Source organism: Cyprinodon tularosa, unplaced genomic scaffold (assembly GCF_016077235.1).
Source record: "Cyprinodon tularosa strain WSP-4 unplaced genomic scaffold, ASM1607723v1 ctg1055, whole genome shotgun sequence".
Classification (NCBI taxonomy): domain Eukaryota; kingdom Metazoa; phylum Chordata; class Actinopteri; order Cyprinodontiformes; family Cyprinodontidae; genus Cyprinodon; species Cyprinodon tularosa.
The window spans coordinates 97021-123521 of record NW_024037844.1 but is presented as its reverse complement, the minus strand read 5'-3'; the positions used below and the strand labels follow the sequence as shown (position 1 = coordinate 123521).

The window sequence follows — 26501 nt, the reverse complement described above, 5'->3', positions numbered from 1 at the left end:
AAGCTTTTATATATACCACTGAAAAGCTTTTATAAATGTGCTACTGAAAAGCTTTCATATATACCACTGAAAAGCTTTTATATAAGCTACTGGAAAGCTTTCATATATACCACTGAAAAGCTTTTATATATGCTACTGAAAAGCTTTCATATATACAACTGAAATGCTTTCATATATACCACTGAAAAGCTTTCATATATACCACTGAAAAGGTTTCATACATGCTACTTAAAAGCTTTAATATATACCACTGAAAAGCTTTCATATATACCACTGAAAAGCCTTCATATATACCACTGAAAAGCTTTCATATATACCACTGAAAAGCTTTCATATATACCACTGAAAAGCTTTCAACATGCTATTGAAAAGCTTTTATATATACCACTGAAAAGCTTTTATATATACCACTGAAAAGCTTTCAACATGCTATTGAAAAGCTTTTATATATACCACTGAAAAGCTTTTATAAATGTGCTACTGAAAAGCTTTCATATATACCACTGAAAAGCTTTTATATATGCTACTGGAAAGCTTTCATATATACCACTGAAAAGCTTTTATATATGCTACTGAAAAGCTTTCATATATACAACTGAAATGCTTTCATATATACCACTGAAAAGCTTTCATATATACCACTGAAAAGGTTTCATACATGCTACTTAAAAGCTTTCATATATACCACTGAAAAGCTTTCATATATACCACTGAAAAGCCTTCATATATACCACTGAAAAGCTTTCATATATACCACTGAAAAGCTTTTATATATACCACTGAAAAGCTTTCATATATACCACTGAAAAGCTTTTATATATACCACTGAAAAGCTTTCATATATACCACTGAAAAGCTTTCATATATACCACTGAAAAGCTTTCATATATACCACTGAAAAGCTTTCAACATGCTATTGAAAAGCTTTGTGCATATTTCAGTTGAAACAGAAGACATTTCAGTGATACAGGAAGGAATGTCATTCCTCAGCTCATTCCAGTTAGCTCCGTACATTTTGTGCAATCTCCTGCCGAAATTTGATCAAATATAATTATCAATTATCACTCAGCTATCCGCTGAACACATCACAGAAGCATAAAATAAGAGGATGGAAACTGGCTGAATAGCAGGGCACAACATTTTATATTTCCTACAAAGATGAGAGTGTAGACTTTCTGGTAAATCCCATTCTAATCTAAAATATGACAGATTACTGGATTAAGGACATTTCTAGTATAACATATATCAGACATAACAATCTTTGAGAATTTGGAAACAGTTGCTGTTTCTTTCCAATGATATAAGACGAGGAGAGAATGGATATTTCAGCTGCCTGAAATAATCTGTTCCCCCTCCATAACATGGAGGGGGAACAGATTATTTAAACTCAGTGTATTTGGGGATGTTTGATACTTAATTGCCTAAATTAAAGGAGGGGAATCATATATGTTAACTGACTGAAATAATCAGTTCCCTCTCCATGACATGGGAACAAATTAATTTACCTTCAAATCCTGTGATTTTGGTTGCATTTGCTCCGTATTTGCCAGAGTTATGAGGAGCAACCCTATATTTATGCTGACTGAAATAATCTGTTCCCCTTCCATGAACTGGAGAGACATTAATTTATGTGCAAATCTTTAACTGTGCTTTTTCCTCTCCTCAACAACAAAACCTGTGGATTTGGTCACATTTGATCATTATTTGCTGTCATGTGAGGGGAACCATATATTTTAGCCACCTGACATTTTTCGTTCCTCCCATAACTTTGGAAAAAATAAACAAATCCTGTGAATTTTGAAGGTATCATTATTTTTCTATATAAGATTTAAAATATTTATTATATGATATTTTGAAATTGAAAATGGTTAAATAAATGTCAATGTTTGTTTGATGACCTTCATGGAATCTATTTTCTGTTTAAATGCTTACCTAGTGTATATGAAAGCTATTTAGTAATATATATAAAAGCTATTTAGTAATATATATGAAAGATTTTTAATACTATATATGAAAGCTTATTAGAAATATATATGGAAATTTTGTAGTAGTGTGTATAAAAGCTAATTAGTAAAGCTATTTAGTAGTGTATATGACAGCTTTTAATATGATATATGAAAGCTTATTAGTAATATATATGAACGTGTTATGATTTTATGCAAAGATCGGAGCCACATGCAGGAAACCAAACAGAGAGACCAAGGCAAGGTTTAACAGGTTTATGGAGAACTGGTAGAGATGGGTCCAGTGCTGCTCTGAACACTGGCGAACCGGGACTGAAAAGTGAGGAAAGTTCCTGTGGTTAGTTCAGGCTCAGTGGGAAATTAGAGATTCAATTTGCACAAGGGAATAAAGGCAACAGGACTCACGTTTCCAGAAAAGGTGTCGATCTCTGAATCCAGTAGGTGTGGGTTGTTCCAGTAATTGACTTGCTCGTTGGAGGGCGGACAGGGTTTACCCAGGTTGAGGTGTTTCCTTGAGGAAAGGAGGAGCTGACTGCCACTTAGATTTCCTATGGTACTTGAACGGTTTCTTGTAGAGATGAATCAGCTGCTCAGTGTGAAGCTCAAACAATCCTTTGAGGAAAGGTAGATCCAAACCTCCAGTTTGAATCCCCAGCTCAGTAGAAGCTCAGACAATCCTTCCAGGGGGGTAAGGTCCAAAACATCCAGTATGCAGGATGACTTCCTGCTGAGAGGCAAAGACAAAAAACAACAAGGTTAAGACTCAGGTTGACAAAAACTCAGTTAGATTCAGCAAAACTCAGCTTGGCTAGAGAACCCAAAACTGGCAAACACTCTGGCGTCGAGGTAGTGGCAGTCAGCAGCTTAAGAGTCCTGCATTAATAAGCCAACCATCCGCAGGTGTGTGAGAAGGCCAACGAGAACCAGGCGCCACCTGGTGGTAGAGGGAAAAAACACAAAAAACACAACCCACACAAACTGGATTCCTAACAAAAATAGCTTTTTAGTCATATATATGAAAGCTTTTTAGTAGTTTGTATGAAGTGTGTATGAAAGCTTTTTTGGCTACGTTCACATCGCAGCCTGAAGTGACCCAAATCCGATTTTTTTACCCATATTCGACCTGGATCTGATCTTTTAATGGCAGTCTGAACAACACAGATCCCATTCTTTCCAATGCGATCCAGATTTCTGTGGTCCTGAATCCGATATGAATCTGATCTTTTCAAATGCAAGCCTGTCTCTGAACGTCCAGGTCGCATTAATCCGACCTGAACGCCATTAATACCCGACAAAGGTCACTATTTTGCGTCTTGGTATGAAGCAGTAATTATTTTTAACTAACTTGAAAAGATTATATTTTTTATGCAGGGGCGGAGCTAGATGGGGGGCCAGGGGTGGCCATGGCCACCCTTAGCCAAACAATAGCACCCCCCTGTGGCCACCTCTATCCTTTCTTCCCCTCTAACGTGGATGGTGGCAGATGTAATACTCTCAAGTAAAAGATTCATTTTAATTTTTAATATATATTACTCACTAATTTTTCATGCCTTTATAACTTCTTAACAACAAAAACACTGTGGTTAATTATACACATCAATATACTAACATTAGAGATGATAAGTACAAAATTCATCCACTTTTCAGAAACAGATTTAATGTTTTATGGGGTAAAGAGAAAATTATGTTTCCCTGCAAGTCATCCAGGAGTCTTCAGTGAAATCATAGATAAACAACAATTTTAGTAAAAACCTATTAAATAATCAATTTATTTAGATATTAGTGCTTGTAAATATCAATTTTTTGCAGAATGATTAAGGTTTAAGTAATGACAATGGAAAAGATGTTTTCCCCAGAACTCAAACCTGAAAGAATTCGATCCAATATACCTTTTATCTAGAAAGCAGGGATGTTTAAATGTATGCATCTATATGTTAGTAAAGGCTGTAGGAAAGTAGCGCTAGCCTTATCTTTGGCTTGACCGTGAGGTTCTGGCCCCTATCCACTCGGCCCCCCCTCAGTGTACATTGGTTATTGCCTGGCCGCCCTTATAAAAATGTTCTGGCGCTACCATCCATGTTTACTTCTGTAAACACAGAGCACGCTGGCCTGTGACATCATTGCGTCATCTACTGTGCTTGCGGCACTTGCGTTGTATGACTGCAGTTCACACAGGAGAACGTTAGTCGCATATATTTGGAAATGTGAACGGCAACGCAAAAAAATCGGATTTTACAAAAAAATAAGAACTGAGCATCAAGGCCTGCAGTGTGAACACAGCCTTAGTAGCGTGTATGAAAGCTTTTCAGTAGTATGTATGAAAGATAAAGCATTTCACCAGTTCTCACTACTTTGTATGAGAGCTTTTGAGTAGGTTATTTTTCACTAGTTTATGTGAGAGCTTTTCACTAGTATTTATGCATGTTTTTCAGTATATTATATGGAAGAGTTTAATATGTGTATATGAAGTTATTTCTGTTTTATGTCCCTGGGGCACCTCATAGAATTCAGTCACATGCAAACACTGACAGGTCCCTAACGAGCTGCATATTGCAAAGAGACTAAAGGACTGCATCAATAGGAAGAACAAGACCTTTAAATCAGTGGACACAGCAGGAGATAGGGCTCCACAGAACGACCTGGACCAGATGATGAGATCGCCTCCAAAGGCCTCCAACAGCATCCTTTCAAGTCTGACTTTAAGACGCAGTTATTCTATCCACATCGCCGCCAAAACTCAAAAGATGGACTCAAGGGAGGAACCTGACATTTCTAGTGGTAATGAGCTAAACCATTCGTTTGAGCTGTTAAGAAGAAAACAAGCAGAATGCAGAAATGCGTTGAAAGAGGTTCATTGTAATCTGCACCAAGGCTGAATCTTATTAAACCATCAGCACAGATCATTGCTTAATTACAGGGCGACAGCTTTCTTTAAAAACATGCAGAGAGGAACCAGCACCAGCTGGGCATCTTCTTTTCAGACACCTTTTAAAGGTATTATGGAGGATTTTTCAAAAGACCCGCCCTATCCACTTATGCACAAGCACAAGCCTATTTCTCCTCGTGCACGCCCTGTTTAAAATACGCTGTTCTCATAACTCATACCAGCTAACTGAGTCCACCCACAGCGGGGACTATATAGTGGACTTTATAGCAAACTGACCCGTCGGACAGATGTTATTAGTCGCCGCTGTCGGATGTAGACAACCTATGGCCACAGTTGGCCGCTGTGACAGCACATCCCATAATGCTTTGCAAGGAGAGCTCTCCGCATAAAGCATTCTGGGATATATCTGCCTCCTCTGAGGCCTTTCTTTTCTTCTCAAACTTCATAGACACATTTTCTCTTCTGCCCCTCGGCCATTTTCAAAGAACGGCGGTGAGAAAGGTGAGCTTCAATGACCGTCTGAAACCGTAACTCACCACAGATATACGCCTGAAAGTTCGCATGTGCAGAGAAAGCTAGCTAATGGGACGATCGCGTAGGACGGCCTACGTAAACATATCACCAGAATGATTGACAGTTAGGAGGACCACTGATTGAGGTGATCCACCAGGAAATAAAAGATCCCAAGAAGATTGGAATAAACGATGTAAGTCCAGCAGCTCGCGTTCCAAACAAGATGAAATTAATTGGTCCGATATGCTTAGAGGTACACAAAGCACAGCATGCAATTCCATCCAGTCATATATAACTCTGAAAAAAGTATTTGGTTGATTGTGAATCCATTCTTAGATTTTTTTTCTTCGGTTTAATTCGGTCTTGTAAACGGGTCACAGCAGGAAAGTCATTCAGCTCTCCCAAAAATGATAATGGGGGAAATACTGTGATGAGAGTCTGATTACACTGCAAAAATGTAAATCTTAATGAGTCATTTTTTCTTAAAATAAGTGCATTTTATCCTGAATTGAGGAGACAAATGAGACATTTTGCCAATGGAACAAGACAATTTACATTTAAAATAAGAAAAATCAATTGCATTGTCTTATTTCAAGTGCATATTATCTAAATATCTTATTTTAAGTGTAAAAATACTAATTCCATTGGCAAACTATCTTATTTACCTGCTCAAATTAAGGGTAAATACATTTGATTTAAGACATTTTTACTTGATTTCAGATTGTTTTTGCAGTGTACAACTGAACAAACCTCTGCTGGCAGCAGGGGGGGGGGGCACCAGGAATCTAGGGCCCCAGGAAAGACCTTGATATTGGGCCCTCAACTCCTCAACAACAAATAAAAGTTCATACCAGCTTTAAAATGATGCAAAAGTATCAATTGCATTCTCACTGCATTTTTATTGTAAAATTTCTACAAAGGGAAAATTATCAGAATGTAAAAAAATTAAATATAGATTAACTTTAAACAATAATTTACATCCTATCAAAATATTAACAGTTTAATTAGAACGGAAAAGTGTTGAATTTATGTATACATTAATAGAAAATAGGTTTAGGATTGTGAAAATAAACTCCTATTATGTTTCACTGTAACATTATTAAAGGACAGATTATTTCTGTGCTGGGAACTAATTTTACATTAAAACAAAACATGTATTTCAGGCTGCTCATGAGAATGATCAAGATTTATAGATGTCTTTCAATGGTTTTAATTTTATCTGAATATAAAAATGTAACTAAAGCGTTTTAATATTGACATAGATTTTAATACAGGCTGCAAGCAGAGCAAGTGGACGTCTGTAGACTTGGTTTAAACAGGGAGTTTCATCGTCTATGAATATTTGGTATTTAATGTGATTTATATAAAAAGTCTGACTTTGCTGTCCTGAATTTGAAGCTTTGAACAGGGAAATGTTTTCTGTTAGACTGATGGTCTTTATCTGACTGCAGCACTACAAGGCCGTGGAGCGGTTTGTGAAGTCCTGCGCAGGATACTGCGTGGCCACCTACGTCCTGGGGATAGGAGACAGACACAATGACAACATCATGATCACAGACCAGGGTTTGCAGCTGTTGGTTTGATCTGCAATAATTCATGTTTATCATTTTTGAATGAGGAGATTATTAATCCAACGTAAACTGACGAATGGGGTGAAACCGTTCTGATGTCCTCCTTACAGGAAACCTCTTCCACATCGACTTCGGTCACATTCTGGGTAACAGGAAGCTCTTCCTTGGAGTGAGCAGGGAGCGTGCACCGTTTGTCCTCACCCCCGACTTCCTGTACGTGATGGGCAGGGTCAAAGGTCGAAACAGCCTCTACTTTCAGCGCTTCAGGGTATGTAGTGTGTGAAAGTGTGGTTGGATGCATGGATTAAAATAAATCATTTGGTGTGTTTCAACTTTCTTTATTAGAAGGAACATAATTTTATAAACAGCTGAGAGGCTTTTTGAAAGTAATAAAAGCTTAAATAACGTAGTAAAGAGCAAGAATCTGTTGGACGTATGAAAGTACTAGTTGACTGTTTATTTGATCTAAATGATCAAATAAATGAAAGTATTGCAATAACACCATTCATGTCGTTAACAGATGCAGTGGTGGACGAAGTAATGTAGCACATTTCTGACCGGAAAAGTCTGTTCAGCAGGAATAATCAATGGATCATTATTTAGACCTAAAACGGTGATTTAATGAATATAGATTTAATCTGTATAAGAATAAAAACAATAATTTTCATTGCGATCACTGAGTCTGGGAGCGGCCATTTTCCCCCAAATATAGTAGCCCCTCCCTCCTGCCATCTTCCAGCAGTGACGTCACGGTGCGGTAAGCCTAGCGCCATTCTCCCCGCTTTCCAAGCTAAATCAATGGGAACTACTAGACACATCTGCAATCAACAACAATTATTGAAGATTTCCAGAGGACTTCACCATTGAAATTCACCAGAGCTATAGTGAAACTGACAATGCCCACGTGCATGGCAGCTGGATGCTGGAATACATCGGGGAAAAGTGAAAAAAAGAGTTATTCCACCTTTCTGGTTCCTGATCCTCCACGGACGGGTTGGTCGTTGGATCGCCAACTTGAAGAGGGAGGATTTGCCATCGAACTTCTGGCCAGAGAAAAAACCCGTAATATGTAGCCAACATTTGGAAGAAGAATGTTTTCAAGATGACTTGGATAATAGCGCGTTGTGACAAACACCAGATACAGCACTGGGACTTGATCAACAGCCGATACCGCACCGTGACAATGTCACTAACCAGTAGGTGGCAGTAGTGTTCTTTGACAAACATGGATGCCTCCAGTAAAGCACATTCACATGAAAATTACTCTGAATTAAAAGCACTGATCATTTATTGAACAGGATGGAATCATTTCAGATTTAAAGAACTTTCAGAAGTTTGAATTCTGAATATGAGCGACTTTTCCTTTAAAGATTCTGTAACTTTCAGAAACCACCTGATATATTTATGTATAGAATCAGCTGTTACAGATTCTACACCACCTGGAAAGAACTTCTACATGAAAAAACCCTGAAAAATAAGGAAAGCTATTTTGATTATAATTTCTTATCCAAAGAGAAACTGATGTTTAAGGTTGAATCTATGACCACAAAGAAACTGCAGCTCTGCTTTGAGAACTCATCCTACTGAATAACATAGCAACAACTAACACCTTGATAAGATTTATAAAGCAGGAATAATATCTGCCCTGCGTTCCTTACATCTGTGGAACGTCATGCAAATCTCAGTGATCCTAAGTGCTGCTATCTGCCATGTTTAAATTACATTTCAAGAAATAAAATCAGCAACAGCGGATTACGAAGCTAAGCTATAAACACCGCCCCGAGAAAATACTCAAGTAAAGTAAAGAGACTTGAAAAAATATTGAAATACAGTAATCAAGTAAATGTACTTTGTTATTTTCCACCACTAAACAGAAGATGGAACCAGCAGTAAGATAAAGTTAGGAAATGCAGTTTTTAACAATGCTATAATCAGGGTCAAAGAAACGTTCCAATGAGGGTTTTAAAATAAAAACATGTGAATATCTGCATGAAAATCAGGAAATGCTGTGAACACCTAATGGAGCAGTGATGTACTAATGTCTAACAGCTGCTGGCAGGGGGGACCTGTGAAGGCGCTCCTTTGAGCCCCTAAAGTCTTTAGTTCAGTAACAGCTTCAGGGCTGCGGTGTTACTGGATCAGTCAAAGTTCTTCAGCTTCCTACAATCAGCACTCGGTCGAGGGAGCGCTGTTCCTTCCTGATCCAAACACTTCTTCTGCTGCTACAACGTACGATAGACTGAGTTATCAATAAAACCAAATGAGCCTGATGAAGAGGAGGAAAAGAAGGCAGCACTGAGCTTCTGTACCAGGCGATGCTCTAAGCTCAAACTCATCATCTCTAAACTTCAGGAGGAAACAGCCCAGCGACAGTTAGTCAGAAAGCTGATAAGACGGCTGCGCAGGCAGCAGGATTGCTGTTTGATCGCAGATAGCTGGATGCTCACAGGATGCACCAGCAGCACACATCTCTGATCAACTGGGAATCATGCATTTAGCTGACTTGACTTAATAGGTTAATAAAAAAAAAAAAAACGGACTAGGGAGGACCTGCTGAGGACCAGAGAGCGCTGTCATAATCTGAGCTTTGTAGCAAAGACTGAGGCTGCTGTCATCCAGCTGTGCTAATGGGACTAAAAGAGAAGCTCTGATTGGACATTTAGATGGCAGTTCAATAATTAGAACCCTCTCATCCATAGTCCAACTGACTGCGTTTCACCATGGAAACAACATGCAGGCTGAAGGCAGGAGGAGAAGCTCTGATACACTTTTAAGTCACAGTTTTTCTATGAACTAAATGAGACGTCATTGGTTCACCCAGCGGTTTGCAGATCAAACTCTAGTCTGTTGCTGCCCATAAATTCACCTTTCATAAGCAGATATGTTTTTATTTATTTATCAGGGTGGGTCTCAGTGAGACTATAGATCTCTTTTACAAGAGAGACCTGGCCAAATAACATACTAATATTAAAGATATCAAAACCAATTAATATACAACATAGACAGGAAGCTAAAGAACAATAAAACAAACACAGCCATGATTTTTAAAATAGAAATAAAATACTGCCTAATATTTATCAAAATATTTGCAAAAAAATGTAGAAACTGATTTAGAGTAAGAAACTATTTTCTTCAACCTTCAGTCATTCTGCTACACAAGAGGATTATGACTACTAAAAAAATTAACAGATTTTTAAATAGTATTTTAGTTTAATATGGGAAAAAAGTCACAATTCTGACTTTAATCTCAGAATTCTGACTGAATCCGTCAGCTAACCAGCATGTTAGCATCCAGCCGTAGTCATGTCTGTTTCAGAGTCCAGCTCTATTGTTTTAATCACCTTCTGTTCTTCCATTAATCAAACAGCATCAGCAGGGACCCTCAGGGACGGAAAAACTCTCCTAATTCCATCATTTTCCACCAATGTGTTCCTGTTTCTCCCAAACATCTCACATCTCTGTCAGTGAAGCTGAGTGCTCCACATCTCTGCCTTCATGGCTCCCATCTGCATTAACATCCACAATTCTATCAATTAAAATCAGAATTCTAAGAATTAAAGTCAGAATTTTGAGAAAAAGGTCAGAATACTGACTTTTTCCCATTTTTAACTGAAATAATATCTAAAAATCAGTTCACTTTTTTTATAGTGGCCCTAATCCTCTTCCGTACCGTAAACCCTTGATGGCTTTATAAATGTAAAAATACCAGAGGTAAAAGCTAAGGGGGGGGGGGGGGCAGGGCGGTCCAACCAACGCAAGCATACAGAACACAATGGTAAGTTAAGGCTCCCAGACCAGGGATGAAACGTAAAAATACTCCATGACACGGAGAATCTAGACTAGGCAACCAGTGAGAACATTCATGCATGGAAATTATGTCACCATATTCCAAAATTGGCAAAAAGCTGCAGCAACAAAACGTTTCCTAGTCTCAAAAGATAAGCAAGGTCTAATTCTAAAATAAAAACCCAGCTTCAGTTGAGTACAGTATGAGGACCAAAACCCAGAGAATCATTAATGATCAAGCCTAGAAATGTATCCTGTAATCCAACCTTAATCTGATGACCTTGAAAAGTACATCAGCAGTCATTGAAAACTTGCCCACCTCCATTGATGGGTCCTTGGCTTGTCCACTAAGATTCCTTTTTTAAACGTCAATCTTGGTACGAAAATATTCTTTCTGTCATGATTTGTGGACATTAAAATAAAAAAAGACGTGTCATCTCCTGTAATTAGGTCAAAGGGTGGAGTCAGAGTAAAAAATATGGCCGCCATGAGAAGCCCAGTGGCTGGAAGTTGGAGGGGATGTTGCTGCCATTTGAGTGGCTTTAGACTGGGAGGGGCCATTTTGAATGGCTGCTACTGTAATGATGTGATACATCGACTGTTTTCTAGCTAAACTTTCATAATTGGAGAAAAACATTACTTTAGATTTCATAACATAGCTTCCGATCGCCCCAATTGCACTGAACCACTTTAAAAGCTGCTTGTAGGTTAACCAAAGCACATTTAACTGTATTTGCTGAAGAATAAAAGAAAGTGTCAACAGCATAATAAATTTAGCATGCGGGACATTTTTAATTAAACTGTTAACATAGATTATAAAAAGAAGGGGACCTAGGATAGAACCTTGAGGGACACCTTTGGATACTTAAAGGCAGGTGGAAAACTCAAACACACTGGCCTGCAGGACGATTAGCTTTAAAACCATTCCAGTTAATGACGAGACGTCAATGTCAGAGGAAGTTTTTCAGTGACATGCATATAGAAATGCATATAATGGCTGATACTGATAGCCGTTTATTTACTGCATCCTGTCCATCTTTTCACTGTGTCCCTGTTAGGAAACCTGCTCCGAGGCGTACCTCTTACTGCGCTCCCACTCCCGTCTGCTCATCACTCTTTTTTCCCTGATGCTGCTCACGGGCATCCCGGAGCTGAGCGCTGCCGAAGACATGCGCTACCTGCGGGAGGCGCTGCAGGAGGACCAGAGTGAAGGCCAGGCCAAGGCGCATTTTCTGGAAAAGATTTCAGAGTGTGAAAATCTGGGCTGGACGGTGCAGGCCAACTGGTGGATCCACATGGTGGCCGGCATCAAGTAGCCTGGCCAGGAGGAGGAGAAACAGAACATCTGATTGGTTTCCAGAGTTTTCTTTGATGCAGTTGTTCTCCCACTTTACCCGCTTGTTTCATCATACAGGAATGCATGTTTATCAGCGCCATGTCTAACTGGTGTGGCTGGTTTATTCATCATCATGTAACTCATTAATAAATTCCTAGGTAAATAGGTTTTCTCTCTTCTCTTTGTGCTCTCAGGAAAGATGTTTATGATGACCAGCCTGCACATCTATTTCTACGTATCTATCTTCTTGACCATCAGATATTTTGTTTGTTTTAGTGTTTTCTGTGTTTCGTTAGCGAGCGTCCACAGCTCTGCATTCTCACCCTCTCTGTGATTAACTGTTGTCACTGTGGCTATCAGCCTGAGAAGATGAGACGTGTTTTATGTAAACTTTGATGGTCAGAGTTAAAAAACGAAAATTAAAAATAAAAGGCCAATAAAACCAAACAGGCAATGATCATTAACCTTTGGCTGATCAGGCTGTTACTGTGAGAACTTCAGGCTAACCCAAGAAAAGCTCCACAAGAACAATGTCCATGTCTGGTCCCGCATGGAGTCTCTGTCAAATATTAAAGGTATAGAAGTATTCTATTATTCAAAGTAATGCAAGTATTTGTGAAAAAGGATCGTCTTGTTTTTTTATTTTTAATTCCTTCTCTGATTCTGATGTAACTCAACAACTGGGATTAATAAAGAATCTGCCTGCCGACAGTGGAAAACACCAGACTCCTACTTAAATCCATCAGTCCATCATCCATCATCCATCCATCCATCCATCCATCCATCCATCATCCATCCATCCATCCATCATCCATCCATCCATCCATCATCCATCCATCCATCCATCATCCATCCATCATCCATCCATCCATCATCCATCCATCATCCATCCATCATCCATCCAACCATCCATCATCCATCCATCATCCATCCATCATCCATCCATCCATCCATCATCCATCCATCCATCCATCATCCATCCATCATCCATCCATCTATCCATCCATCATCCATCCATCCATCCATCATCCATCCATCATCCATCCATCCATCCATCCATCCATCATCCATCATCCATCCATCATCCATCCATCCATCATCCATCCATCCATCCATCCATCCATCATCCATCCATCCATCCATCCATCATCCATCCATCCATCATCCATCCATCCATCCATCCATCCATCATCCATCATCCATCCATCCATCCATCCATCCATCCATCATCCATCCATCCATCCATCTATCCATCATCCATCCATCCATCCATCCATCCATCATCCATCCATCCATCATCCATCCATCATCCATCATCCATCCATCCATCCATCCATCATCCATCCATCATCCATCCATCCATCATCCATCCATCCATCCATCATCCATCCATCCATCCATCATCCATCCATCCATCATCCATCCATCCATCATCCATCCATCCATCCATCATCCATCCATCCATCCATCATCCATCCATCCATCCATCCATCATCCATCCATCATCCATCCATCCATCATCCATCCATCCATCCATCCATCATCCATCCATCCATCCATCATCCATCCATCATCCATCCATCATCCATCCATCCATCCATCCATCCATCCATCATCCATCCATCATCCATCCATCCATCATCCATCCATCCATCCATCATCCATCCATCCATCATCCATCCATCCATCCATATCATCCATCCATCCATCCATCCATCATCCATCCATCATCCATCCATCCATCATCAATCCATCCATCCATCCATCCATCATCCATCCATCCATCCATCATCCATCCATCCATCCATCCATCATCCATCCATCCATCCATCCATCATCCATCCATCATCCATCCATCATCCATCCATCCATCCATCCATCATCCATCCATCCATCCATCCATCATCCATCCATCCATCCATCCATCATCCATCCATCCATCCATCCATCCATCATCCATCCATCATCCATCCATCCATCCATCCATCCATCATCCATCCATCATCCATCCATCCATCATCCATCCATCCATCCATCCATCATCCATCCATCATCCATCCATCCATCCATCCATCCATCATCCATCCATCCATCCAGCCATCATCCATCCATCCATCCATCCATCATCCATCATCCATCCATCATCCATCCATCCATCATCCATCCATCCATCCATCCATCATCCATCCATCCATCATCCATCCATCATCCATCATCCATCCATCCATCCTCCATCCATCCATCCATCCATCCATCATCCATCCATCCATCCATCCATCATCCATCCATCCATCATCCATCCATCCATCATCCATCCATCCATCATCCATCCATCATCCATCCATCCATCATCCATCCATCATCCATCCATCCATCATCCATCCATCATCCATCCATCCATCCATCCATCCATCATCCATCCATCCATCATCCATCCATCCATCCATCCATCCATCCATCATCCATCCATCCATCCATCCATCCATCCATCCATCCATCCATCATCCATCCATCCATCCATCCATCATCCATCCATCCATCCATCCATCCATCCATCATCCATCCATCCATCCATCCATCTATCCATCATCCATCCATCCATCCATCCATCCATCATCCATCCATCATCCATCATCCATCCATCCATCCATCCATCCATCTATCCATCATCCATCCATCCATCCATCCATCATCCATCCATCATCCATCATCCATCCATCCATCCATCATCCATCATCCATCCAACCATCCATCATCCATCCATCATCCATCCATCCAACCATCCATCCATCCATCATCCATCATCCATCCATCCATCATTCCATCTATCCATCATCCATCCATCATCCATCCATCCATCCATCCATCCATCATCCATCATCCATCATCCATCCATCCATCATTCCATCTATCCATCATCCATCCATCATCCATCCATCCATCCATCCATCCATCCATCATCCATCCATCCATCCATCCATCCATCATCCATCCATCCATCATCCATCCATCCATCATCCATCCATCATCCATCCATCATCCATCCATCATCCATCATCCATCTATCCATCCATCCATCCATCCATCATCCATCCATCCATCCATCCATCCATCCATCATCCATCATCCATCCATCCATCATCCATCCATCCATCCATCCATCCATCCATCCATCATCCATCCATCCATCATCCATCCATCATCCATCATCCATCCATCCATCCATCCATCCATCATCCATCCATCATCCATCATCCATCCATCCATCCATCATCCATCCATCCATCATCCATCCATCATCCATCATCCATCATCCATCCATCCATCCATCCATCATCCATCATCCATCCATCCATCCATCCATCATCCATCCATCCATCCATCCATCCATCCATCCATCATCCATCCATCCATCATCCATCCATCATCCATTATCCATCCATCCATCCATCCATCCATCCATCCATCGTCCATCCATCATCCATCATCCATCCATCCATCCATCCATCCATCATCCATCCATCCATCATCCATCCATCATCCATCATCCATCATCCATCCATCCATCATCCATCCATCCATCCATCCATCCATCCATCCATCCATCCATCAATGGATGCAAGCTAATAGTTTTCCTTTATATCTAAAGAAAAACAATCAGCCGGTTTTCCTTAGATAGAAAACTTTGAATCAATTTGATGGTATGATCTGGTTGATCTGTAAAGTGCTTTGAGAGGACGTGTTGTGAATAAATAAATTGTATTGAAAGAAGTCTTCAATAAAACTAAAAATCTATTCTCTGCCCTGGCCCACTATAATACGCGTTTTTTTGTTTGACTCCTAACTTTTGATGCTGCAGAAAAAGTTCAATTTTCCAGGTTTACTGTGTTGATTTTTGTAGAATAAGGAGGCAGTCATCCATCGTCTTCAAAGAAAGCCCACGGACTAATCAAAGTAGACAGTTCTGGTCTTCTACAAGACTGAGGATTGCATCCCAGTAAATTTGGAAGTGGCACTATGAAGATGGCTTCAATCTCTGGACTCTTTTGGTGGATAATGTGGGTGACTGCTTAGAGTAATCCGTCCAGCACAGCCATTTAAAATGACCTTTTTTTAATGCCAGCTGCAGCCTAGCCATTAGCCTCCTGAACCAGTGGGGAGAGGGTGCCCCCTGGTGCTGAGTCCCAAACCTCAACAGGGGAACATTTCTATTGAAGAGTTGTTATTGCTAAGATCCAACGGCGCTGCATGCTGAAGGTTGATGTTGACGTTAAACCTTCTAAAATGGTTTGGAGAGTTTTTTTGGTATTAATTCTGATTGTTACAACAAAAAGACAAAGAAATGGATATTTGAGTTTTTCCTCACATCATTATAACTAAACTTTAGACATTCTTTCCAGAGAGGCAGTTTAACTGACTGAAATATTAACAGGAGGATCAGTCTGTTGGTCCATCCATCCATCCATCATCCATCCATCCATCCATCCATCCATCCATCCATCTCATCCATCCATCCATCATCCATCCATCCATCCATCCATCCATCCATCATCCATCCATCCATCCATCCATCCATCCATCATCCATCCATCCATCCATCATCCATCCATCCATCCATCCATCCATCCATCCATCCATCATCCATCCATCCATCCATCCATCCATCCATCCATCATCCATCCATCTGTAAGTCCATCCATCCATCCATCATCCATCTATCATCCATCCATCATCCATCCATCCATCCATCCATCATCCATCCATCCATCCATCCATCCATCATCCATCCATCCATCCATCCATCCATCCATCCATCATCCATCCATCCATCATCCATCCATCCATCCATCCATCCATCCATCCATCCATCCATCCATCCATCATCCATCCATCTGTAAGTCCATCCATCCATCCATCATCCATCTATCATCCATCCATCATCCATCCATCCATCCATCCATCCATCATCCATCTATCATCCATCCATCATCCATCCATCCATCCATCATCCATCTATCATCCATCCATCATCCATCCATCCATCCATCCATCCTCCATCCATCCATCCATCCATCCATCCATCATCCATCTATCATCCATCCATCATCCATCCATCCATCATCCATCTATCATCCATCCATCATCCATCCATCCATCCATCCATCCATCATCCATCTATCATCCATCCATCATCCATCCATCCATCCATCATCCATCTATCATCCATCCATCCATTCATCCATCCATCCATCCATCCATCATCCATCCATCCATCCATCCATCCATCATCCATCTATCATCCATCCATCATCCATCCATCCATCCATCCATCCATCCATCCTCCATCCATCATCCATCCATCCATCCATCATCCATCCATCCATCCATCCATCATCCATCCATCCATCATCCATCCATCCATCCATCCATCCATCATCCATCCATCATCCATCCATCCATCCATCATCCATCCATCCATCCATCCATCCATCCATCATCCATCCATCCATCCATCCATCATCCATCTATCATCCATCCATCCATCCATCCATCCATCCATCATCCATCCATCCATCATCCATCCATCCATCCATCCATCATCCATCCATCTGTAAGTCCATCCATCCATCCATCATCCATCTATCATCCATCCATCATCCATCCATCCATCCATCATCCATCTATCATCCATCCATCATCCATCCATCCATCCATCCATCCTCCATCCATCCATCATCCATCCATTCATCCATCCATCCATCCATCCATCCATCCATCATCCATCCATCATCCATCCATCATCCATCATCCATCATCCATCCATCCATCATCCATCATCCATCCATCCATCCATCCATCCATCCATCCATCCATCCATCCATCCATCCATCCATCATCCATCCATCCATCATCCATCTATCATCCATCCATCCATCCATCCATCCATCCATCCATCCATCCATCCATCCATCCATCAATGGATGCAAGCTAATAGTTTTCCTTTATATCTAAAGAAAAACAATCAGCCGGTTTTCCTTAGATAGAAAACTTTGAATCAATTTGATGGTATGATCTGGTTGATCTGTAAAGTGCTTTGAGAGGACGTGTTGTGAATAAATAAATTGTATTGAAAGAAGTCTTCAATAAAACTAAATATCTATTCTCTGCCCTGGCCCACTATAATACGCGTTTTTTTGTTTGACTCCTAACTTTTGATGCTGCAGAAAAAGTTCAATTTTCCAGGTTTACTGTGTTGATTTTTGTAGAATAAGGAGGCAGTCATCCATCGTCTTCAAAGAAAGCCCACGGACTAATCAAAGTAGACAGTTCTGGTCTTCTACAAGACTGAGGATTGCATCCCAGTAAATTTGGAAGTGGCACTATGAAGATGGCTTCCATCTCTGGACTCTTTTGGTGGATAATGTGGGTGACTGCTTAGAGTAATCCGTCCAGCACAGCCATTTAAAATGACCTTTTTTTAATGCCAGCTGCAGCCTAGCCATTAGCCTCCTGAACCAGTGGGGAGAGGGTGCCCCCTGGTGCTGAGTCCCAAACCTCAACAGGGGAACATTTCTATTGAAGAGTTGTTATTGCTAAGATCCAACGGCGCTGCATGCTGAAGGTTGATGTTGACGTTAAACCTTCTAAAATGGTTTGGAGAGTTTTTTTGGTATTAATTCTGATTGTTACAACAAAAAGACAAAGAAATGGATATTTGAGTTTTTCCTCACATCATTATAACTAAACTTTAGACATTCTTTCCAGAGAGGCAGTTTAACTGACTGAAATATTAACAGGAGGATCAGTCTGTTGGTCCATCCATCCATCCATCATCCATCCATCCATCCATCCATCCATCATCCATCCATCCATCCATCCATCATCCATCCATCCATCCATCATCCATCCATCCATCCATCCATCCATCATCCATCCATCCATCCATCATCCATCCATCTGTAAGTCCATCCATCCATCCATCCATCATCCATCTATCATCCATCCATCATCCATCCATCCATCCATCATCCATCCATCCATCCATCCATCCATCCATCCATCATCCATCCATCCATCCATCCATCCATCATCCATCCATCCATCATCCATCCATCCATCCATCCATCCATCCATCATCCATCCATCTGTAAGTCCATCCATCCATCCATCATCCATCTATCATCCATCCATCATCCATCCATCCATCCATCCATCCATCATCCATCTATCATCCATCCATCATCCATCCATCCATCCATCATCCATCTATCATCCATCCATCATCCATCCATCCATCCATCCATCCTCCATCCATCCATTCATCATCCATCCATGCAGCTACCTTTGCCATAGATGTGCATTCTCCATCCATTGATCTTAAGTGGAATACATTCAATATTGTATTTTTTACTCCTTAAATTAATTCATAGAGGTTGAGCTAGAAGCAGAAAGCACATGGAGGTGCTTTGGTGGCGCAGTGCTTAGCACACATGACCCATGTACGGAGGCCTTAGTCCTCAATGCGAAGTTTACCCCCCTCTCATCCCCCTTTCCTGTCAGCCTACTGTCCATAAAAACAAGCCGCTAGTGCCGTAAAAACTCAACAAAAGCACATAATATCCATAGACCTTGTTTGTGTTACACCGATTCCAATATGGTGGAGCAGCTGGAGCAGTTCTTAGGACCCATCCTCCTCCTCCCCCCCGCTCTCTGTAATGATCATATTCACTACAGCCTCCTCCATCGCCTGCTTTCTGGAATTACCACAGTTCATCACTGGAATGTTAACCTTCTCTCTCATACCAGGCACTATGATGTTAAACTAATACAGTACCAGGGACCAAATCCTACATTTCCCCTGCAATAGAAATAAAAGTTAATGCATGTAAACTAATTCATATATTCTACAGAAAGGAATATATGAATAATCAGAAAGTAAACTAATGAAAAGTTGAAATAAGGACAGAATAATCATCTATTCTCTGCAATAAGATCAAAATGATCCCACATGGGAAAAAGACTTTCTCTTCCTTGGTTGATCTATTTAAATATGAGTATTCAAATGCATCAATACAGTTTCTACTTTTCAAATATAATTTTGCAGCGTTCGACCAGATGACAGAGGAGCTGTATCGGTGGTGTGCTTTTCATTAAAGTGATATATGACAGAGTTTTCACTTGTTTGCTTGGCACATGTGCTAAGGTTTCTGTGTCGTCTGACCCCCACTACCATAAGAACATCTTGCACTTCAGTCGGCCCAGCAACTCCTGCCCGTGCCGTTGGTCCTTATCCTGGTCCTTCTCCTGCCTCAACCGTCTTCTATCCAGCTGGCTCCAAGAACATCAACTCAGGCAGTTCTCCATAGACAGTTCTCCTCAGGAACCCACTGCCGTCCTTCCTTACTGGTTCAGTTCTTTCTCTACCCCGTTCCTGGCAAACCTCATCCAACGCTGTCTCCCCCCTCAGAGTTTCCTGGCTGATTCCCTGATGCTGTCACTAAGCTCAATCTTCTCCATCATTTGTTCAATTCAATTGTCAAACCATTTATTCACTTGTTTCCTGAGAGTTTTCCACATAAGTGTCTAAAAACTAGATATAAAATATGATACAGTCATCTAGGTTCTTTCCCCCATTTTTACCTGGTTCTTTCCTCCAACCTCAACTTTAAAGAGGAAGCTATGAATGCAGGAAGTTAAGGATCTCACAAACTATAGAATGCACAGATTGACACTTCTAAAGGAGAAATAAGAATGCTTTCTTGTCACAGGTGAGCTGATTAAAATTCAATTCAAAGATAGTGTTTTAATCCCAAAGGGAAAATAAATGTTGCAGTAATTGACTTCTTTTTTAAACCAGTGGTTGTTTGTGTAGATGGCTGTAGGCAGGAAGGATGTTCTGTAGTGGTCTGTCTTCCACCGGATCTGGAGAAACCTCTTTCTTAAGACACTGTGTTGGTGTTTATAGCCATATTAAAAAGATGCTTCTTCTTCCAAACTTTCTGTATAAATGCAACTAAATAAAGCCAGGAGAGCAAATTATCATAGACTAAAAAGACGGGCTATTTCTAACAAGCCAGACATTAACTGAAGATTATCTGAGCTCTGACCAAACGATGTCTTCACCCTCTTTGTCACAGTGGTTGAAGACATAAAGTGTCGCTTTGCTCCTGTTGCTTGTAATATTAACCCATTGTTAAGTTTTACAAAATGATTGTCCACTCAATTAATACTGTGGATCATGACTGGACTCTGGTACAACACATGGGTCAGAAGCTAAAAAGTTAAGCAACATCTCGTTTCCACAAATTAGTCTTGAATTGAAAGGCCATGACCTGGATTTTGTCAGAGGATTGGCAGCCTAGTAGTTCAGGCATTGCACTTGGAATCAAGAGGTTCTGAGTTTAAGCCCCACCCCCACGGACTGACGCTCTGAGCAAAGACCCTTAACCCCACACTGCTCCCTGGGAACGGCACAATGGCAGCCCGCTGCTCCCTAAGGGAAGGGGTTAAATGCAGAGAGGGAATTTCATTGTCCTGTACTTGAAAACAATGTACACAGTTCAGTATCTGGTTAAAATGGTGGCCTTCTGGTGTGCTGGTCTAGAAAACTTCATTTGACTAGGAACAAATCCTCCTAAATCCCTGATTTTGATTAAAACTGATCCAATCTTAGCTTAACGCAGAAAGTTATCCTGTCTGTTATTTAGTCTCGTTTTAGCAGGAAAAATCAGGACATTTATCTGTTTTTATACTGCAGCCAGCAAATATCAGTTTTATGCAGATATTTTAAAGCAGATAGCCATGATGTGTTTTATCTTGTCGAGTCTTACTGAAGGCAGACATCATGACTCGTATCCCTTTTTATAGCAGGCAGAAATTTTCACTTATAAATGGTTTTATTTCACAGCAGATAGACATCCTGAGACTTTTATCCAGTCTTTTTTTTAATTGTAGATATCATGGCTTTGATACAGTCTTATTTACAGTAATAGGTCTTTTGTGAGAAACAAGTCTTAAAACGTAGATGTTTTACATAGAGGGATGATAGAAGGTGACCCTCAGAGATCCTTGAATTGGTTTCTGATTTGGTTTGCAGCAGAGACATTGATTTAGATTTGAGAGAACATTGACTGTAGAGACACCTATAGTCCTACTGCCTATCGAAAGGGAGAAGCATTCACAATCTGCATTTGAAAAACATGCTTTTTCTCTAAACTCTGAGAGCTCTAATCCAATTGGAAATATTCTGTGGGATCCATGAAAAAGTGAGGCCATCAGTCATTGGTGGAAAGCTTCAAGCACCACTGGTTGCTCTTGTCAGCGAAATCCCCCAGGAAGTTATTTTATGGGGCATAAAATAATCCCTTTTCAGCATTGTCTCATATCACGACTGCAGGTTAATTTCTTTTTAAGGATTAATTTAAGGCTATTGCTCATTGTGTGCATGTCTATCAACATCCTGTGCAAGTCAGCTTGGGGGACATTCCAAAACTTAATCAATAGAGCCATCTATGTTTATTTTAGAGGTAGGAAGACAGGTCGCAGGTAACATCCTGACATGGGAAATTCTTTTTGATAAATCGATAGAAAGCTTAAGATCTGGACCACTGCTGTTTTAAATAGCAGCGTTCATTCATACCTAAGGTAAATTATCCTCTGCAATTTGTTCTTATATCAATGATTTTGTCTCTTCCTTTTATTGAGCACTCAGAGAACATCCCGTCTTCAATTAAAGAACCTGCTTCAGAACAAGATGGTCATAAGTGTATGGATTATGTCTCTAAGTACGCAGCGACTCCACAGGAGGAGAAAAGCTCAACAATAAGAAACTTGTAACAAAAGGTTTTTAGTGTCATGACAATGCAAAACTGCATCCCTGTGCCTTTTTAACTCAAAAGCTCACTCTTACTGAAAGAAATTATGACTTAGGACACCAAGAGCTTCGCTCCATTCAGTTGTCTCTAGAATAGTGGCGTCATTGGCTGGAGGGCGCTGAACATCATGTGCTGATCTTGACTGACCATATAATTTACCTTGCCCCCTGTCAGCGTAATAGTCCTGTCGGTCTTTGTCATTCCTTAAAAGTTAAAAAACAATCCACTGGACTTGGTTTCCAAGGTTTGAAGCAGTGGCGGCTGGTGAAAAATATTTTTGGTGGGGCTGATATAGCCTAGTGTATGTCTCCAACTAATCCAGAATAAGAATTCAAATAAACAATTGGAAATGAAATACAATTTAACAGTAATGATTTAATGTACTGTATAATAACAGTAACAGTGATGATTTGGGTCACTGTGACGGGGTTCTTTGGACTCCAAGAATGCAGTCTCAGTCGGGTTACCGGTGTTGGTGATTTATTGAGCTCAAAAACTCAAAACAGGGTGCAAAAGAAACTAAACATGTACAAGATCCTCTGGGCCTCAGCCTCCCTCCAGTTACCAGCAATGGAACAAAGAAACAGAAAACAGAAATGGCCGCTCTTCTTCCCACAGCCCTCATTAAATAGTTTAAGCCCCTCCCCTCAGGCTCTCTTATTTCTGATTTCTTCTCATAAATCAGTTTTGTCCATATATTATCTCCACAAACAATTGATGTACAAAAACAAATCATTTTTACAACTTAATTCCTTTACACAGATTCATTGACTTATTCAATTACACCAAACTGGGTTTGAATCCAGCAAAGACGCTGCCAGACTGAAGATGACAAGTCCCCGTAGCATAAACACGTACACACACACACACACACACACACACACACACACACACGCACACACACGGCTAACCCCACTGAAATATTAAGTGTGCACCCTCAATACGCCAGCAGGTAACCAGAACAGCTTGTGTGTTTTAAGTTAATGGAGCTACTGGGCTCAGCGCGAGCGGATTGGTCCTCACAAGCACAGTACAACAGGAATGTGTGTGGCACGCACAGTTACAGAGGTTATTTTAAGTGACGAGGTGGATTCGTCACAATAACCATGACATGAAATTTTCATATCCTACAACAGGGATGTTCTTCTGGCAAACGGGTAGATAAATAAGGATCTCACCGAATTTGGTGGAAGCTGCATCTCGCTCGTTACGTTCTCCATCTTCCCTCTAATGTCTGCACCTGTGTATTGGGTGCAAAAGCCTGTTAAAGGGCAGTATTTTCAGAGCCCCAAGACCATAAAATTCTGAGACGCTGATTGGCCATTAAATTCACCTAGCAATAGTACATGATTGACAGATTCTCTGTACATGTGGGTCAGTCTGATCAGCGCCCCAAGACAGAGACGGTAGGAGTCTGTCTGTGGAAATCCACAAATGAATGACAGTAGGTAGGGAAATTTAGTTTATATAATTTGTTTTGCTTATAGGTACACAGTCTAGAGAGTAAAACTGACATTTATGAGTTAATGTCTAAAAATATATTTTACGTTTCTCTTCTTATCAGGGAGGGCGGTGCCCCAGCGCCCCCTATGGGCCGGCCGCCACTGGTTTGAAGACGTTTCGCTTCCCATCCAGGAAGATTTCCCAACTCAAAGTCTGGAACCGCAGAGAGTTTGAGGCTTTATAGACGAGGCCTGGTATTGCTCGGAAACATGCCAATTGAAACTGACGAGCGGGTCGTCTGGTTCCATCGTTAGCCTGTAATATCTGAAACCTGTCTATGATTCTGAAGGTCGGTCATTAAAGGTGGGATTGTTCACCTGGCTGAAGAGAGGAGGTACTTTGTTCCTCTGTGATGGGGTGGGGGGTGAGGTGATACCTGGAAGGAATCATCTCAATAACTGAATGGTAAGCTTTTGGAAGCTAGAATCTGAGTCCACCACCTCCGTTTAAGAGGGGGGCAGGTGGGCCCTCCTCATCCTCCGCAGGAAGTACATGAGCTTCTGGGCCTAGCGGCATAAGAATAAAGGCCGCCATCAGTGCTTTACAATGAAACAAAAAAAAAAAATGCTTTGAAAACACTGGGGCACAGAGAGACAAAAATAACTGGTTTCTCACCTTGGGGAAAATCCAGCGGTCTGGTGGACCGGAAGCGAAAGCTCTGGGAAGAGATCAGAGTGGTGAGTTCAAGATCCGTGGGAAAACCGGCTGGTACTGAAAAATTGCTAGACAAGGACTCACTATAGAGGTTTTGCGGTTGCTCAAAGGTTCCTGTTTGTGGAGGCTTGCACTGTTATGGAGTTTACTTGCTGGAGGACAGAAAGGCAGACTATGGTGGTCCTGAGGAGCAGCGGAGCAGACTGTAACTTGTTTTCCTGACTTGGACGGCGTTCTAATAAGGTGAATTGTTTCCTTTTTTCAGCGTAACAAGAGAGTTCCTTCCAAGGCTAGAAGGACCAGGCTTATCCGGTGGATCTGTAGAAATCCTGCCGGAGATTAACAAGAGAGAAACTAGGTTAGCGCTTGAGAGCTCAGAAAAAATGAAAACTCAAAGAATTGACTCAGCAAAACTCAGAGGGGCTAGAGTACCATATACTAGCAAACACTCTGGCGAGGAGATGGTGACAGTCTGCTGCTTATATACTCCTCAGACGGTGATGACCAACGAGCTGCAGGTGTGAGCAGTTGAGAGCAGGAGGAGGCCCTCCAGGCCAACAGAGAAACAATGGCACCATCTGGTGGATACACGGAGACACTGAAAAAGGAAAAAAAAAAAAAAACCCCACAAACTGGAACCCTAACAGTTACATTTGGACTCTTATCAAATATATATTCACACATAATCAAGAAAGCTAAAATGACGTCCCAATTTAATTTATGAATCTTCAATACAAGCCATGTGATCACTTTGTAATTTATATTTGTAGTTATAACATTATATAGATTATTTTTTTATTTCTTAAAACTTGAATTACTGTTTTTTTAGCTGCTTTAAGCTTTTTCATGCCCTGGAGCTCTGATGATGGCCAAATGTATTATAGTCCTCCAAAAACCCTGAAATCCCATTTGGGATGGAACGGTTTATGAAAACCGTCCGAACCGTTCGGTTCTACTGTCTCGGTTCGGTTCGCGTGTGTTGCGTTCGGTTCATGCGCTGCTCCTTTTTCTCATAGGTGAAGCGTTTACACTCTAGAGCAGAAGGTGGCGGTACTGCGACCAAAGCCAACCACCAGTAGTAAACAAGAAGAAGAAGAAGCGAAGCAGCGCAGCCGGGTGTAGCAGAAAAAAATCAGTTGTTGTGGAGAATTGTGTGGGTATGGTGAGTGGGAAAGAACAGGAGCTGGAAGACGCGCCAGCAGCACTTTATAGGTCTGCTGTATGGGACCACTTTGCATTTAGAGTGACCTACGATGACGGCGGGAAGAAAGCGGTGGATAAAAGTGCAGTGGATAAAAGTGCAACAGTGTGCAAGCATTGTGCAACACGTTTTGTTTATGCTAACAGCAACACGATCAACATGTCATGCTAACCCCGAAATCCCTCATACTCCGTCAGCGCTCCGCCCCGCTG

General features: G+C 41.1%; 1 protein-coding gene and 1 long non-coding RNA gene across 4 annotated transcripts in view; one reads left to right on the top strand and one right to left on the bottom strand.

The window, feature by feature from the left end:
• The window catches only part of si:rp71-17i16.5 (phosphatidylinositol 4,5-bisphosphate 3-kinase catalytic subunit gamma isoform), a 41188-nt gene extending 28424 nt beyond the window's left edge, over positions 1–12764 (top strand). For both annotated transcript variants that reach the window (XM_038285649.1, XM_038285655.1), the window contains exons 11-13: positions 6816–6927; positions 7046–7203; positions 11780–12764. In XM_038285649.1, the coding sequence (XP_038141577.1) occupies positions 6816–6927; positions 7046–7203; positions 11780–12037 (528 nt within the window). In that variant the 3' untranslated portion in view covers positions 12038–12764. The remainder of the gene's footprint in view (positions 1–6815; positions 6928–7045; positions 7204–11779) is intronic.
• Positions 2850–25412, bottom strand: LOC119783922. Of its 2 annotated transcripts, XR_005280878.1 has the most exons (4): positions 25173–25412; positions 25050–25092; positions 24752–24940; positions 2850–2898 (listed from the first exon to the last, which is right to left on the bottom strand). It is a non-coding gene; the product is annotated as an uncharacterized LOC119783922 (long non-coding RNA). The 2 variants fall into 2 exon arrangements; XR_005280877.1 differs by lacking the exon at positions 2850–2898 and having other exon boundaries at positions 24491–24940.
• Positions 25413–26501: the final 1089 nt, after the last annotated feature.